Here is a 16,341-nt window from a genome sequence, read left to right on the forward strand (position 1 = left end):
CCCCTCAGTATTATACACTCCCCCCAGTATTATAAGCCCCCCCAGTATTATACACTCCCCCCCAGTATCATACACCCCACCAAGTATTATAAGCGCTCCCCCCAACATCATATACACAGTGAGCCACTCTCATACTCACCCCTGAAGAGCCGCCGGCATCCACCTTCTTGTCACTGGCGGCGCTGATGACGTCATCGCGCCCGCGTCGGGGCAGAGGTCAAACTCTGCAGCCAGTGTAGGCCGCGGTCGCGCGATCCGCGGCCTACCCTGACAGCTTTCAGCTGTATGTGCATTTGCACATACAACTGAAGGCAGTGATCGCTCATCAACGGGGAATCCTGTACCGGATTCCCTGTTGGTGAGCGATCCGGGCGACCGCACGCGTGCCAGCATGGAGGGCTCTGCGTGCCCTCTCTGGCACGCGTGCCATAGGTTCGCCATCACTGATTTATAGGGTTGTCTAGGGTATTGTACCAGGCAAGAAAATCGATTGCTTACCATTGGTCGGACCAGAGCCCTCCTTCCTGGCGGGATTGATATCTAGAGTTAATAATACTATTAGGCTGGAGAGGGAAGTATATACTCATAGAAAGGCCCAAACTAAATTTGAAAAAATTTGGGGAGCGTGGTTGGATACACCTGGTCTTCCCTCCCAGTCTCTGATTAGAGACAGATCTCCCACTTCTACTTTGTCTGTTTCCCTGAGCGCTATTTGCTGTGAATCAAAAGATGTTCAGGACTTCCCCCCCCCCTCCCTTTTATGTCGGATTGTGTCTCCATATTTACTTTGAATTGTTGTTGTATTGCTGTTTTGTCAATTGTTTGAATTTATGTAAAGAAAAATTTGTTAATAGAAATTATCTAATTTAAAAACAAAATACAAAATATCAATACAAAAGCCCAAGGTAGAGGCATTACAGTGACAGTAGGTACAGATAAAAAGGTAGAGATAAAGTAATAGAACGGATATCATTACTTAAAGATCTTTCAGTTCTCTGTATGGAATGATCTCTGCTTAGTTTGGTGTTGGATGCACAGCCTAACTGAATGTGTGTGCGTGTGCGTGGGGGGGTTGGAGGACCTTTGATAGCACTCATTCTTCGGAATGAGCCGAGCGAGCCGTACACGCGAGCGCTTCTCATTCACTTCAATGGGAGCGCTCGTATGCTGGCTCCCCATTGAAATGAATGGGATCTGCTTTATATGCGCTGATTCTGAACGTGTTTTAACGTTCAGAATCAGTCAGTGTATCCGTAGTGTGAATGCACCCTTGGGGTGAAGCAGTTGGTCACTGACAGTACTGCCCAGTGCGATCATGGTCTCATACATGGGATGGGAGTTATTCCCCAGCATGGAACTCACCACGGACAGTGTCCTTCTGTCACCCACCACCTGTACTGGGTCCAAGGGGCACATACTTATGCCTGCACACAAACTTATGTTCTCATACTCATTTTCTCACATTACAAATGTTTCTCCTATATAATAAATCATTAAATGAGCCTAAAGCAATTTTGTAAGTTAGGTTAACATCAGATGAATCCAATAAGTGTAGTGGAAGTGCTCAACCATCAGATGTGTATGGGGGGCCTTCAGGCTCTCATCAGTTGGCAGTTGTAAGGGAAAAGAAGGATCGAATTGTTATACTTCGACATGCTCAAGCTTTTTGTTCTCAGGGGAGATAAGCCACTAGCAGGGGTCTTTCTACCCATTAAAGCAGAAGTGTGTTTGCTAAGCTAAGTACATGTATTATATGGGCCAGGAGCTCCTTTTGAATAATGGTTATGCTTGCCTGATTCTGCCTCAGCAGTTCTTTTACTTCTTGCTGATATCTTTGCAGTTCTTTGTCCCGCTCAGCTGCACCCTGGTTCAATGCTCCAATCTCTAAGCACTTCTGTGAGTAACGTTCTGATAAAGTCTGCAGCTCCCTTCTCAAAGCTTCCATATCAGATCTGCTCAGAAAAACAACAGTAAAAAACCCTTAGCAACCCATATGCAATCTTGATACATCACCATGCATACTTGGTATGCTTTATGCAAGAGGAAGAGTTAAAGCCTTATATTGCAGGCAGATTATAGTTTGCTGTGTATCTATACTACTAACTGACCGACAACAACACTAGATTCACACTAGCATTGGCCTACCTAAAGTTCTGGTCTGGAGGAGGATCAGAACAACGAATAGGCAGACCACTAAACCAATGGCCACATACCGAGCCTGACAAACCCCATTAACTAACATAGGATTGTCAGGACTCTGTTCAATTTAAACTGGAACGGCCGTTTGAAAAAGTTGGACTTGCAGCACTTTTTACGTCTGGCGTTTTTCGACACAAACTGCGATGGAGTCTCCAAAGGGAAACTCTAACAGATGTGACCATAGCTTTATGCAGCATAAAAGATGCTCAACTGTTGGCAGCACATCACCCAGGTTCCCTATCAACAACAGAACTATTACCACTTTGATAAAGAATGATGTAAATGTTTGCAACAAAGAGTATTAGGAAAACAAAAACAAAAAAAGACGCCTACTGGTGCTGCCGCCTTAGCATCTCGTTCCCTGAGGAGCCACCATGTTGGAATGTCCGGGCCTTCTCCACTTCTCTTTGTAACTCTTCCTTGTGAGCAGCACGTATGGCTTCAATCACTGTGGAAAAGCAAAAGGAAAAAATACACATGTCAATATTACAATTTAGAATAACATCACTTTAATATTTTACCAACACACACAAGACATCAGTTGTGAGTTCAGGGTTTCAGCAACCTTGCTAAGTTACTTCTATCACTTACATAGAAGTGAATGAGGAGAGCCATGCATATGTGGTAATGGTGTGGGGGTCAAGGGGTGGATCCTAGATATTGCCCCCACACCTGTTATTTAGGACATATCCTCTGGATGCAACATAAAAGGTCTCAGATGGGAATAAACCTTGTAAAGGCTCTTTCTCCCTTACCAGACGCTGTAGCTGCAGCCTCCTCTGCTAACAGCTGATCCTTCTCCTGCCGCAGTCTCTGGATCTCCCATTCATGGTGTCTCTGGAGTTCAGACAAAAGCTGCTTGTGCGAGCTCTCCATCTGAGAGAGACTGAGCTCACACGCCTCCTGTAATACAGAATAAAAGATAATAAAATAGGACATATGCCTGCAGCTACCTTGTTGAACCTCATTGCTAACAATTGATAATATTTCAAGAATATAATCGATCAATAGATAAAAAGAGATTGCAACTATGAGTGTAAGATTAATGAAATGTATATTTATTATAGGCACACACACTCAGTCAGTCAGTCTGGGCTTTATTAGAAACTAGAACAAAGCAATAAAGAGGTAAGCTACATAGATTAGTTTCTTGTGAGCGGTTAAATGCACGCTACACATTTCTTACAGTTTTATTCTTATTTAAGCCACCAGGTGGCACTATTATCAGTAGGACTAGTCTCAGTGTAAGGGTGCATTCACACTGAGTATACGCTGACTAATTCTGAACATTAAAACGCATTCAGAATTAGCGCGTACAAAGCAGATCTCATTCATTTCAATGGGAGCCGGCTTAGGGGCTGCTTTTTTCCCTATTGGTTTCAATGTATTACGCGCGAATCACATTGAAACCAATAGGGGGAAAAAAGCAGCCCATTAATTTCAATGGGGAGTGCTCGTATGTCGGCTCCCATTGAAATGAATGAGATCTGCTTTGTACGCGCTGATTCTGAACGTGTTTTAACGTTCAGAATCAGTCAGCATATACTCAGTGTGATTGCACCCTAACTGTTCAGCATGGTTGATGGAAAAAGGTTCATCAATATTACACTTCTATTTTCACACGGATTCCAGAAAAGTCAAAACACTTTCTCAGTTATCAGTGGGAGTACTGTGCCCGCTTTGTTTCTTTTCCTTTGGCAGACTTTTTTTTTATATATACATAGGAAGGAAACTCTCACTAGACTCCACTTGTCAGAAACCTTTTTTGATGGGTATCTCAAAAGCCAGCACATTGATCAAATAAACCTGGAAAATATAACGCACCAAATTCATCAACTACTGTATTGTGTTTACTATGACAAGTCATCGTGGATGTGCCCAAAATAATAATGTATATTACAGCAGCCAGGATGTGGTGTAAGAAAGAAAAAGTGTTACACCTCATGTCCTATATTGATAACGTGATGGTTATCTATTGGGGCATTAATAAAAGTCTCTTTCACAAACTCCCAACTTTCCCATCCATTTCAATGAGAGTCAGGCAGTTTTCTTTTTTCTTCTGTAGCTGATTTTTTTTTTTGGCTAGAGAAAAGAAGAAGCGTCAAGACCCATCTTCAGGCAGATTCTCGTTAAAAGGCCCACTGAAATCAGGAGCAGGAAAAAAAACAAAAACAAAACACATACTAGTGTTTTTTTTTGTAAAAAACACCAAAGCCTGAATATAGGTCATGAAGTTTCTTTTTTTTCCCTGAAAAATCAAATAAAAGGAAAATATCTACCAGTGACTCCCATTAAAATGAATGGGAGAGTTGGAAGGAGTTTTGCTTTTAGGCGAATTCTGCCTCAAAAACCACCTACAAAAAACTCTGAAAATACTCTTAGAGAACGAGTATTGCTATAGTACTATGATACATTCATTTTTAACTTACCTGAGATATATAACCATGGGGTAAAGCCCCCCCACCTCCTCCCTTCTGAGACTCTATTTCCTTCTTAGCCTTCTCCAGCTGCATCTTTAAACTCTGTATCTAAATATGAGCAATACAGGGACATTAATTCTAGTGATATAAAAAACTACACACACCAAAAGTAATAAGTGACCCACTATGTAAAGTATCCCTCATGGTAACTGTAAAACAGGATTTGACATGTGTGAAATGAGGCCATTAGGGTGCATTCACACTGAGTAAACGCTAGCTTATTTTGTAGAGTAAAATTACACTTGTAAATTTTGCTATCCCATTGACTTCAATTATATTTTTTTTACAAGTGTAATTTTACTCTACAAAATAAGCTAGCGTTTATTCAGTGTGAATGCACCCTTAGATTGTGCAAAGGGTAGATGATAAATGTCTGGTTACTTGGGCCAGACCTCTGAGCCCCCCCCTCCTCCCCACCGCATTCACTAGAATGGAGATCACAACTCCCTTATTACACCCCACTGCATAACTATATTAAAGGGATTTTCCAATGAAGTAAAGTAAGCAGGACCTCTCACGCTCCACTTCAGCTTGACCGCAGCCAGGCGGTGAGTGGGTGGGACTCGATGCTCTCATTGAAGGGTTAAAGGCCCAACATTACAAAAACACACTTTTTTGAGCCAAAGTCAGGAGTGGCTTAGTAAGAAATGGAAATATAAAGGATGTTCTTAGACTTTTCCCTTCTTTTAAATCTATTCTTGACTTTGGCTTAAAAAAAAAAAAAAAAAAAAAACAGCAAAATCTGCAACAAAAAAAATGCTGCATTTCTGCTAGGGGCCTTAGCATTAAGGGAGAAAGGAAGACTCCTCAGGACCCCTGTTCTAGTGAGAAGCCCCAGTGATCAAAATATATCACTTATTCTATTGGACAAAGCTTTTTAATGCGACAAAACAGTCAAAATCCCTAAACTAGCACAGATAAGAAAATTTTAGTTTCAAACTTGATAACATTATTAAAATGTTCACATAAATAGATGCAAATACAAGGTAAAAATACAATCAGACTTCTGTATCTGCTGCAAATTCCATCAAACTCTTGCCTTGTCAGGATACAGACACACGTGTTCATTTCATTCATTTGGCCCTGTAGGTGCCTCAGGATCAATGGGGTTCTCCTGGATTAAAACAGACAATCTAGTGCTCCAACTTCACTCCTGTTCATACCTTTACTTGCACAGTCTGCATTCGTACCCTAAGTAGCAACCGATCCCTATCCCTACATGTAAGAAACGCACAGTCCAGAGTTTGTCCAACCAAGTCTTCAGGTTGGTTTTGCCTGTTCCAAGATTTATTAGCCACGCTTGCCATGCATAGAAAGGATACAGATTAGAGGATTATGGATACAGACAGGTACAAATCAGACACTAGCAGGCAATCCTGGAGGAGGCGCAGGTAAAAGATACACAAGGAAACTAGCAAGAGAAAACTAATACTTTAATATGTTGTGTACTTAATAAATTAGTGGTGACCTGAGAATGTAAATTTTTAGCAGTTTCATCTTAAGAGAACCTGTCAACAGGTTTGAAAAGCCCAATGACATACATCATGTGACAGGCACGGTCTTATTTATCCAAATCTGTTCAGCCATTCCAAAGATATAAGACCTTTTGGTGTTGCTACAAGTTAGGGAACACTAGCCAAGTGATTGGTAACACTGTGGTTTCCCCCGGGGTAGGGTCACTGTGTGTGCTAGATGTCATGCAGTGTTACCACCCACTTGGCTAGTAGACCCAAATTTGCATCTACACAAAACAAAAAAGTGCTTATATCTTTGTAATGGCTCAACAGACTTGGATAACCAAAACACCAAAATTGGTGACAGCGCCCATCAGAAGATTTAGGTCATAAGGCTTTTCAGAACTGGTGACATATCCTCTTTAAGCATGTCACTTCCTTAATGTGATGTGTTACTGTGTTACCCAATGCAACCTACAAAATTCCACAAATGTAGAAACAGAATAGATAACCGCTCAGTATATACCTGTTTCTCAAGTGCTGCTGTGTTCTCTCCCCCTGTTTTACTTCTGCTTCCACCAAGCAAACAAGTCAGGGATGTCTGTTTTGTCTCTCGCAAGGGTAACCTCTCCAGTTCCTTCCATTTTGCCTCAATGTCCTCACTGAGACGTTGTTTTTGCTCCTCTGTGAGTGAGGTCTGTGTGATACGGCGTGTAGAAGAAGAGTCTCCTCCAGGGGGAGCTTCAAACCAGCGTCTACGCTCCTCCGATCTCTGATCCCTCTCCTCTCCTGGAGACAATGGAGACAACTCCACATAATCAAACGAACCTTGTCGAGATCCTGCCAGCTCCACTTTTCTCGTTCTGACTTCTGAACTAAGCCGGAGTTCATCTGGCCTCTGATTCTGCCGTGTGGGAACAAATGCATTCTCCTTATTGCTCTCCGATAGTCTAAAAAAAAAAAAAAAAAAAAAAAAAAGAGGAATACTCAAGCTACTGCATAATTCACACTTAATTGATGGGCTATGTACAGGTGCCTGACCAAGGGCCTCTGGTGGGCCCTAATAGGATACCTAACAGCTTTATTCAGGTACAACGGAGGGCCACTTTTAGGCACCAGGCTGTCAGAGGAAATCATTGGCTGATTGGGTGACAGAGGGAACTCCCTGGGGGGGTTTAAACAGCAGAGACTGGAGTTAAACAAAGCTCCATTTTGTTTCATTCAGAGCTCTGAATATTCTACATAGATGAGAATTTAAATAAAATATGTCAGATACCGGCATCAGACACTACAGGGAGTATGGAAGCTTACTGTATACCGTTTCATCATTGAGTTCAACTTGAACAGGAAGTAGGTCATTAAAGGGATTGTCTCATTACAGACACTTACATTGCTAGGGGTCCGACTGCTGGGTCACCCAGTGGTCAGGAGAATGGCAGACTCTCCATAACAGTGAATGGAACGCTGGTCAGACAAATGACCCACCTGCTCAGTCATAGGGAGAAAGCGGGAGAACTTGCAGTCCGCCATTCCCCTGATCACTAGATGACCTAGCAATAGGACCACCAGCAACAACCCCTTTGGCAAGTAAAGAATGTGTGTTAGGTTTTAAAGGGAACCTGTCAGCTTGATTTAACCTCCCAGACCTCCACCAGTACCTCATATAGCATGTCACATGTTGTTCAGTTACGTCCTTATAATGCCCATGCGCTGCAGCCATCCTCCAACAAAATAAACTTCTTTAGATAAATTCTTACTCAATTTAAGATGATGGAGAGCTAACAGAAGAAGTCAAACGCTCCATGTCTCAACACGCTTTCTCTGTGAATGAAATCTCTCTGACCTAGTCCAGCAGTTGCTGTGACGTTAACAAGACTGAGGGGACGGGTTGGGACTTAGAGAGCTTGACTTTTTCCCCCATTAGCTCTCTATTCCTTGACTTAAAGGGGCTGTCCTCTTTCAGACCAATATTGAGAGAAAGATGTTATGGTTTGTATAATAAAAAGTTTCCAATTTTCCAATATACTTTCTGTATAAATTCCTCACAGTTTTCCAGATTTCGGCTCACTGTCATTCATTCTGTTACCGCTAGTGGAAAAAACTGACCATGGTCATGTGATTTACGGTCCATGGTCATGTGATGAGTACACAGGTGCCGCTCGTTATAGTCACAGCACAGTAATCAGACATCTGCCTGGTAATCAGCAGTGCACCTGTGTGCTCATCACATGACTATGGACCGTAAATCACATGACCATGATCAGAGTTTTATCCACTAGAAATAACAGAATGAATGACAGCAAGCCGAGATCTAGAAAACTGTGAGGAATTGATACAGAAAGTAGATTGGAAAATTGTACATCTTTTTATTGTACAAACAATAACATTTGTTTCTCAATATTGGTCTGAAAGTGGCCAACCCTTTTAAGGACTTAACGTGTGTAAGGAAGATGAGTTAGGGAGCGTTCACACTACCGTCGGTGTCCGACATGTAGTGTCCGCTCAAAATCTGTCACGGACACTAGGAGCGGACACTAGATGTGTCTGTGACACCTGTCAATCACTTGAATGGGCATCGGGTGCGTTCTTTTGCACTCCGTGCCCGTCCTTCTCTGTCCGCAAGAGAAGACGTCCGACTTCTCAAGTGGACAGAGGAACCCTGCATGCAGGGTTTTTCTGTCCGCTTGAGAAGTCGGACATCTTCTCTTGCGGACAGGGAAGGACGGGCACGGAGTGCAAAAGAACGCACCAGATGCCCATTCAAGTGAATGACAGGTGTCACGGACACATCTAGTGTCCGCTCCTAGTGTCCGTGACAGATTTTGAGCGGACACTACATGTCGGACACCGACGGTAGTGTGAACGCCCCCTTAGTTTTTGAAGGATGATAGCAACACTCATCATAAGAACACAGTTAGTCAACACACTACATATCATTTGAGGTACTTAAGATGCCAAATAAGATGCCAGCTGTACTGTGAATGGCAAATGATGATGGGCGGCGGGGGGGGGGGGGGGGGGGCGGGAATGATACAGCTTCTGCATCAGTCCCTATAGTCACACGTATATATTTGATGCAACACAGACTTACTTGGTCACATCAGGGATGGAAACCGGATGGACATTTTTTCTCAGTGCTTCGATCCAGTTTCGCCTTATACCAGACGTCATGGCGGAAAGTGTGAACACACCTTCATTTGTCTAGGAGAGTAAAAAGGTAATTTTGTTTTCTGTTTATATACACACATATATACACTCACCCCCGACCCAATTATACTTACATCTCTTCCTTCCAGGCTCACTCCTGCGGGACAGCTCCTCCTTTTCCGATTCTGCCAGCACGCTATTGACCCAGCACTGCTCTGTAGCGGACAATTCACCTCTACTGCGCAAGCGTGGGAGCTGCACAGTAGAGGTGGATCATCAGCTTCAGAGCACCGAGCGGCACTGGGGCTATAGTGCGTGTCGACAGTCAAAAAAAAAAAAAAAAAGGAGGAGCCATCTGGAAGGAATAGAGGCAACTATGATGAAATGGATGGGGGGGGGGGGGAAGAGTAGTGATGTTCCATTTCCAGAAACGGATCGTCACCAGATAACCAGCAAATGTCCCTGGGGCGGTCTCGTGACTGCCCCAGGGATATGGGTAAATATACATTTTTGATAAGTTATGTTATTTATAAAGTAGACAGAGTTGAGGGTGTTTAGATTAGTGTAGGGATTAGTTTTTATCCCTGACAACCCCTTTAAAGGTACACCTAACTAACAGTGATTCTACTGTCCCTGCCTTCCTTCTAACCACTTAGTGATAAATTGCTCACTACAGCCGGCTTGAACACCTCCTATCTCTGCACAGCTTGGCCCAACCTATGTTGCTAGCAGTGAGGGAGTGAAGAGAGAGCGATATTTTAGGATCCGTTTGTATTGAGGTTGGAGTGATCAGCAGCAAGATGCAAGGCAGGGACTATAATATAAATGTTAGTTTCAGCTCAGCACTATATGGGAGGCTTTTTTTTACCTATTGCTTTCAATGTGATACATGCGTATGCCGGCACCCATTGAAGTCAATGGGATCTATTTTTTACGCCACTCACTCTGAACGATTTTTACGTTCAGAATGAGCGAGCGTAAACTCCGTGTGAAGGCTCTCTTACAATGTCATGACAGCTTAGAGAATTGGGCCCTACAGGATCACTGCTGTAAAAGGGGCAGGACACTATACAATAGTTGATACTGCTGACTGGAAATGGAAAAACGTAGCAACAGTTGAATGCAAGACAAAGTAATGTAAAACAATGACATAATGTGAACAACTGACTCCTGTAGATCATTCTTAGTAAACTCACATGAATCTGGAAGCCATAATTCCTCTGAACAGCATATTCAGGCACGTCGGTACAAGTTCGGAGATCAATCTCCCCATCTAATTCATCTGCCTAAGGAGAAGAAAAGAAAAAGAAAAAAAATTCAAACTTGCTCTTACTAATCCTCAAATGCATTCACTCAGAACATTGTAGTATACAGCAGACTATATATACATACTAATAAAGAGGTATGCCCATATCATAAATTGGTGGCTAGAACATGCCAAGTATTTTCTGATGGGAGGGGGTCGGAAGGATCCTGTTTTTTCCTGCTCATCTGTATTCCTAACTATGTCAGAAACTCTAGCCAACCTCATTTACTTGAATAAGGGCATCATTGTACAGGGGAAGACACTGAATCTGCTGCAGCACCTCATTCCCATAGTCTCAAAGTCTTCGTACTTACGCAATACCGCAAAAGATAATCCTCCTTATAGACACACAGCCCTAATAAACAAAGAATTCCTGAGTGTGGATGCATTTACATTTAATGTTTGAGGTCTGTAAAGCTGAAAAAAAAACCGCATGTGCTATTTTTCTTATTTTTTTTTGTGAATTTCAACCATTTTTTGCACTGCACAGGTGTTATTTTTAGTTACTTATGGAATGTGCACGGTTTGTCCTTTTTAAAGTCTTAGGGCTCATTCACATGCAGAACCTGCCACTGATTTCAAGGCAGATTATGTCCCTCAAATGAGCAACAACGTAGAGAGAGCAACACGGCTCACCCCTACAGATCAAATATTGCTGATCTAGCCATCAATTGTGGAAACAGATAACCCTTTTAAATATTATACCTAATGTATTATATGGACAGTGCCGTGCCTCATTCACGCAAGGAGAGGTGATACGGGGCCCACCGGGTATTTACCTTTTTCCCTGCAGCCTGTAGATAAGTGCCAGTGATAAGAGTTCTAGCCTTCTGCCAATATTGTGTTGACATATTTAGAAAATTAGCATTGGCAGTGACTAACGGTACAAAACCTACATATTGGGTGTTAAGAGGCACATGTGTATCCCGAACTGATGGTTAGAGAACATGGCTGTATGGGATCAGAGCTTAGCTGACAAAACGGCTGAGCAAGCATAATACTCCCAGGGCAGTATTAGCTACCAGCACAGACAGAGGAGGAATTTCTAGCCTTTGGGCCTAATGTACAAGCTATTGTGTATGCTATTCTGCAGATCTATATGCTCTAATATGCCATGACATCAAAGAGCACTTTACTATACAGAAGGCCATCATAAGGAAAAAAACAAAAAAAACAAAAACAAAACACACATCCAACAAATTATCCAAATACATAGAGCCTTCAGTCGGAGGTATATACTGGGAAACTTTTAAACATATACCACCGATGATAGGCTCATACGTAATGCAAACAGATTCATATCAGACAATCTTGGCAATTTCAACAGGCCCAAGCAACCAACTAATGTGTATGGGGTCTCCTCCTGTACATGAAAATATGGACCAGGCATATGGGTCTCAAATTCCCCCAATCCTTTTGTTATCAGGAAGCCACTTCCAGAAGCGTCCGGCAGAGGCTTTTACCCTTCTCCCCTCTTTCAGAATACATTCAGTGCTTAGCTGAGCTGAGAGTGCATGTGTACAGGAAAATTGGGCAAGACAGCTGTTGACTAAACATGTGTTTGGCCAACATCAATTTAAGTGTATGGCTGCTTTGTAGTAGTTTTATTTGTAGTTTTTCCTTGGCATGTAATATAATTAGTATTTCTCATGGGTGAGGCAAACTCCAGAGAGCCTCAGGACAAAGAACATGCTAATGTAGGAAGCAAGTGAAATTCCTATCAGTAATTCTGCTGGAAAATAAAGCTGTAAAGATAATACTACAAAGAGCATTTACTGTATTTAGTCATTATTTTGCTTGCTTACATAGCGCCAAGACATTCTGCAGCACTTTACATACACGGTTATTATTCACTATCCCAGGTAGGGCTCACAATCTAAATTACCGTAGGTCTTTGGAGCGTGGAAGGAATCTGTAGTACCTGGAGGCAAGGCAGCAGTATATACAAATGAAATTTTGTAGTACAGGGCCAGCCACACTAACTGATCCATGTATGAGCATTCACTATGTGGTAAGATAACAAAGGAAGCCTTTACCAGTAAACATATTGTAAATCAATACATTTTGAATAAAATGTTTATGTATATGTGTGTGATATCACACACACAGGACCCTTCTGCAGGTGTGTATGTACAGACCAAAATTTTTTCTCCTAAAAAGATACAGTTTAGCAACTTGCCCATAACAGCAGAACTACTAATGCTGGGTTCACACCAGCTTCTGGACTCCGTTCTCAGGTTTCCGTCTTCTCCATGCAGAAGACGGAAACCTGTCATGCCAAGTCCGGCTGTGAGCGCCGGTGAGAGTTTTTTTTTTTTTTTTTTTTTTTAAATCGGACACAGATTACTGTATGTCCGACTCTGTGTCCGGTTTAAAAAAAAAACAAACACAGTTTCGCCGCGGAGAGCATAAAACGCTCACCAGTGCTCACGGCCGAACACTTTTCAAATCCATTCAAATGAATGGGTTTGGAAAGATGCCTGCAGGTTTCCGTCTCCTGCCCTGTTTTGTGCAGGAAACGGAAACCTGCAGAACGGAGACCAGGCACAGATGTGAACGAGCCTTAAGTATGTAGGCCTCTCTAAAGTTGATCAGTTGACAAGTTTTTCTTAACACCTAAATAGGTATTCCCATCTTAAGGAGTGATGGCACTGCTAGGATATGCCATGAGGTCAGACCTCCAAACACCCCGAGAGGGCAAAAAAAAAAAAAAAGAAAAAAAAAAAAGGCGAGTAGACAGAGTCACCTTCGTGGTTTTTCTGGCAAATTGGTTTCCAGGAAACTGCAGCCTGGCGCCATTCATAAATGGTTCAGCTGAGCTATATTCTGGGTCATATACTGGCTGTGTTATGGTGAACCCCATATCAAAGGTTAAGAAATCCCAGAGTCTCCAGGAACACTGGTTGGGAGACATTGGTCGATCTAAAACATTTAGTAAACCGTCTAACATAAAAAAAATATTCCTTTGTAACAGTCTATGCTACAGTGCATGTCAAGTGAATAAACTAGAAAGATTATATGAAATGCGACCATTTCATTAAAGGGATATTCTCATGTCAGCCTTTCATGGCTATGATAGGAATCCTACAATGACCTGAGATGGCTGGAAGTACAGAAAAGCCAAACTGCCTGTCTTGCATTATTGCTGTAACTCCCACAGAAGTGAATCTAACATAAAAACAGAGTACCAGAGAGTTTTGCTCTTTCTGCATACCTCAGGACTTACATAAACAGTAGTTTGCTGTGATACATGCTTTCTGTACTTCTAGGGGAGTTACAGTAACATTGTAGATTAGCCCGCTCAGCCCATCAGGTTCTCCTGATACTACACAGAGAAGGGTATTCTGATCACATCCACACAAGGTTGAGATAGGAGAACCCCTTTAAATTCATACCATACATCATATAAGGAAAATAACATTCTGACCCTTACCTCTTCAGCATTGGAGTCTCTGTAATACCTGAGGCTGGAATCTGTCAGAACAAACCAATGCTTTTTCCACTATGAGAAAAGCAAAAAGACACATCAACATCCTCAGTAACTTTTCATTTATTCTACACTTCATACACCTTTCTAAACAAGAAAGCAGACAGTCTGAACAAGTCTAGTGACAAGTACTCTATACAGCACTGCTGTAATACTGATGTGGTTCTTTATGGACTAATAACCAATTCATCTGAACAACACAGGCGATCGCTGCGGGCAAGGCCTTTGTAAACTGCTAATGGAAAATGGTGGCTCCAGGGATACAGCAAACATAACATCAAACAATAAATATTCTCCAACTGTACGGTATACACAATGCTTACATACACTTACTGTCTACAGAGGCTGGACTCTACCAAATGTACAACAATATATACACAAGACTACTATTGACCAAATGATAAGAGTCATAGCACATACATATAAGACTCACCTCTCCATTTCCATCGAGCAAGGACATCCATCCCTTCTTGAAGTTCAGCAGGTCGGGCTGTTGATAGAAAACAGAGAGACTACAAGTGAACGTTCAGTCACACAAAGATCAGAACAGGCGATAAAACACCATAAAGCAAAGATACAACCAGCACAGACCGAACATAACAGGGTAGCATAACACAGTCATATAAACACTGGGGACATAACAGGTGTCCATGCCTGACAAAGACTTCATACCTCTAGGCCTGAGCTGGCACCTCTCTCTGCGGAGGCAGAAGATGCATTACTGGGCAACATGGGCACGGCTCACCACCTTATTGTCTTAATTCATGCTTAGTTCTCCTTGGGACGTAGTTCTTCAGTCATGGTAGCATCAGGCCACAAGCTGTGTACTATAAGAAATCTGGTATCTGTCACTATGCCAAGGACAGGTCTCCGATCTCTCTGGGTTATATTGCTCTCCTGCTGCTCATCTCCGGCTGTCTCTTGTAACTACTCCATATCCTAAACATCCTGAGGAGTTCTATCTATACATTCAGATGACTAATTTTCTATTTTTTTCTACCGTATCTGTAGGACACGAGAGTCTTATCTGACATTTAGTTCTGTCCCCCTCTCCAACCCGTTCCTTCTCCAGTTACAAAGCTGTTGTCTCAATGAGAAGAGACGCGAGTGACACCCGCCTCCTGGCCACAGTCCCGTTGATCGAGGGCAAAGGGGGGCAGAGTGACATCCGAAGGATATGACAGATTCTGTTTCACTCTGCGAATACCACATGAGAGACTGGCGTAAAGTGAGACTGCCCCATAGAGAGCATAAGGATTTCAGAAACCCAATACCCCACTGGGATGCAGGGGGACATTGAATGAGGCGATAGCAAAAAAGGAGATATCAGCATGCAGCTGGTTAATACAACATTATATACTACAGGGCTCATGTATCAATGGTAATAAGAAATGTAGAACTATTTTTTCTAAGATTTAACTGGGATGTCTATAGTGATAAATATGCAGTGAAAAAATAACATTGTAATACAAAATAAAAAAAAATTTCAGTACAGGGCTGTACCATGAACACATGTCTATGTCTGATCAGTGGGGGTCCAACCACTTTGATGAAAGGGGCGTCAGAGCCCTCCCTTTTGACTGAGCCAGCAGTTACACCTTTGCTCTATCACTCCATTCCTCCCTATGGGCCTGGCAGAGATAGACGTGTGCTGTTCTCCACCTCTCTTTGGAAGTCCCATAGGGATGAATGGACATGTGCACTAACACTGTATTCACACACGGGGACGCTAGCTTTATTATCACTCCAGCAGTCACGCCCCGCCAGTCAGACTTAAGCCCCTATCCTAAAGATAAAGGATAAGTCTTGTTCATGATACAACCTCTTTTAATGAATATAAGGAGTTGTACTTTGCGTTCCAAAGTAATGACACTTGAGTCCCAGTACAACAATCACAGAAGAGGTTAGTAAAGCCATGTCTGAATAAGCACCAAGTACCACAACAGGAAAACAAGCAATAGGAACAAAATAGACCACATAACACACTATATATAACAAGTCACTAACATACACCTTGTACAGGATAAGCGTGATTCACAAAGAAACATCTGTAGAGAGAAGGAAGAGAAAGAAGAACGGAGTAAAAGAAACTTACTTATAAAGGGACAGATGAGAACCAAAAACAATGGAAGACGCCCGGGGTGACAGCAAATACAAAACATGAAGGATGGGCCAACATAGGAAAACCGACATGAAAACCAAGAATGACATATGTACGGTAGAATTATTCTGTAATACATGGGCTGGGATTACAGAACAAGTAGTAAC

General features: G+C 42.3%; 1 protein-coding gene across 1 annotated transcript in view; it reads right to left on the minus strand.

Annotated features, from left to right (window-relative positions):
- TRIOBP (TRIO and F-actin binding protein) overlaps nt 1-16,341 on the minus strand; it is a 56,062-nt gene that overhangs the window by 13,338 nt on the left and 26,383 nt on the right. Inside the window, exons 10-18 of the mRNA XM_075286797.1 lie at nt 14,507-14,563; nt 14,020-14,088; nt 10,477-10,566; nt 9,225-9,334; nt 6,660-7,083; nt 4,629-4,727; nt 2,955-3,102; nt 2,533-2,647; nt 1,793-1,952 (exon numbers count right to left, since the gene is read on the minus strand). Of these exons, the coding sequence (XP_075142898.1) occupies nt 1,793-1,952; nt 2,533-2,647; nt 2,955-3,102; nt 4,629-4,727; nt 6,660-7,083; nt 9,225-9,334; nt 10,477-10,566; nt 14,020-14,088; nt 14,507-14,563 (1,272 nt within the window). The remainder of the gene's footprint in view (nt 1-1,792; nt 1,953-2,532; nt 2,648-2,954; nt 3,103-4,628; nt 4,728-6,659; nt 7,084-9,224; nt 9,335-10,476; nt 10,567-14,019; nt 14,089-14,506; nt 14,564-16,341) is intronic.

This window comes from Leptodactylus fuscus, chromosome 9, assembly GCF_031893055.1.
Source record: "Leptodactylus fuscus isolate aLepFus1 chromosome 9, aLepFus1.hap2, whole genome shotgun sequence".
Classification (NCBI taxonomy): Eukaryota; Metazoa; Chordata; class Amphibia; order Anura; family Leptodactylidae; genus Leptodactylus; species Leptodactylus fuscus.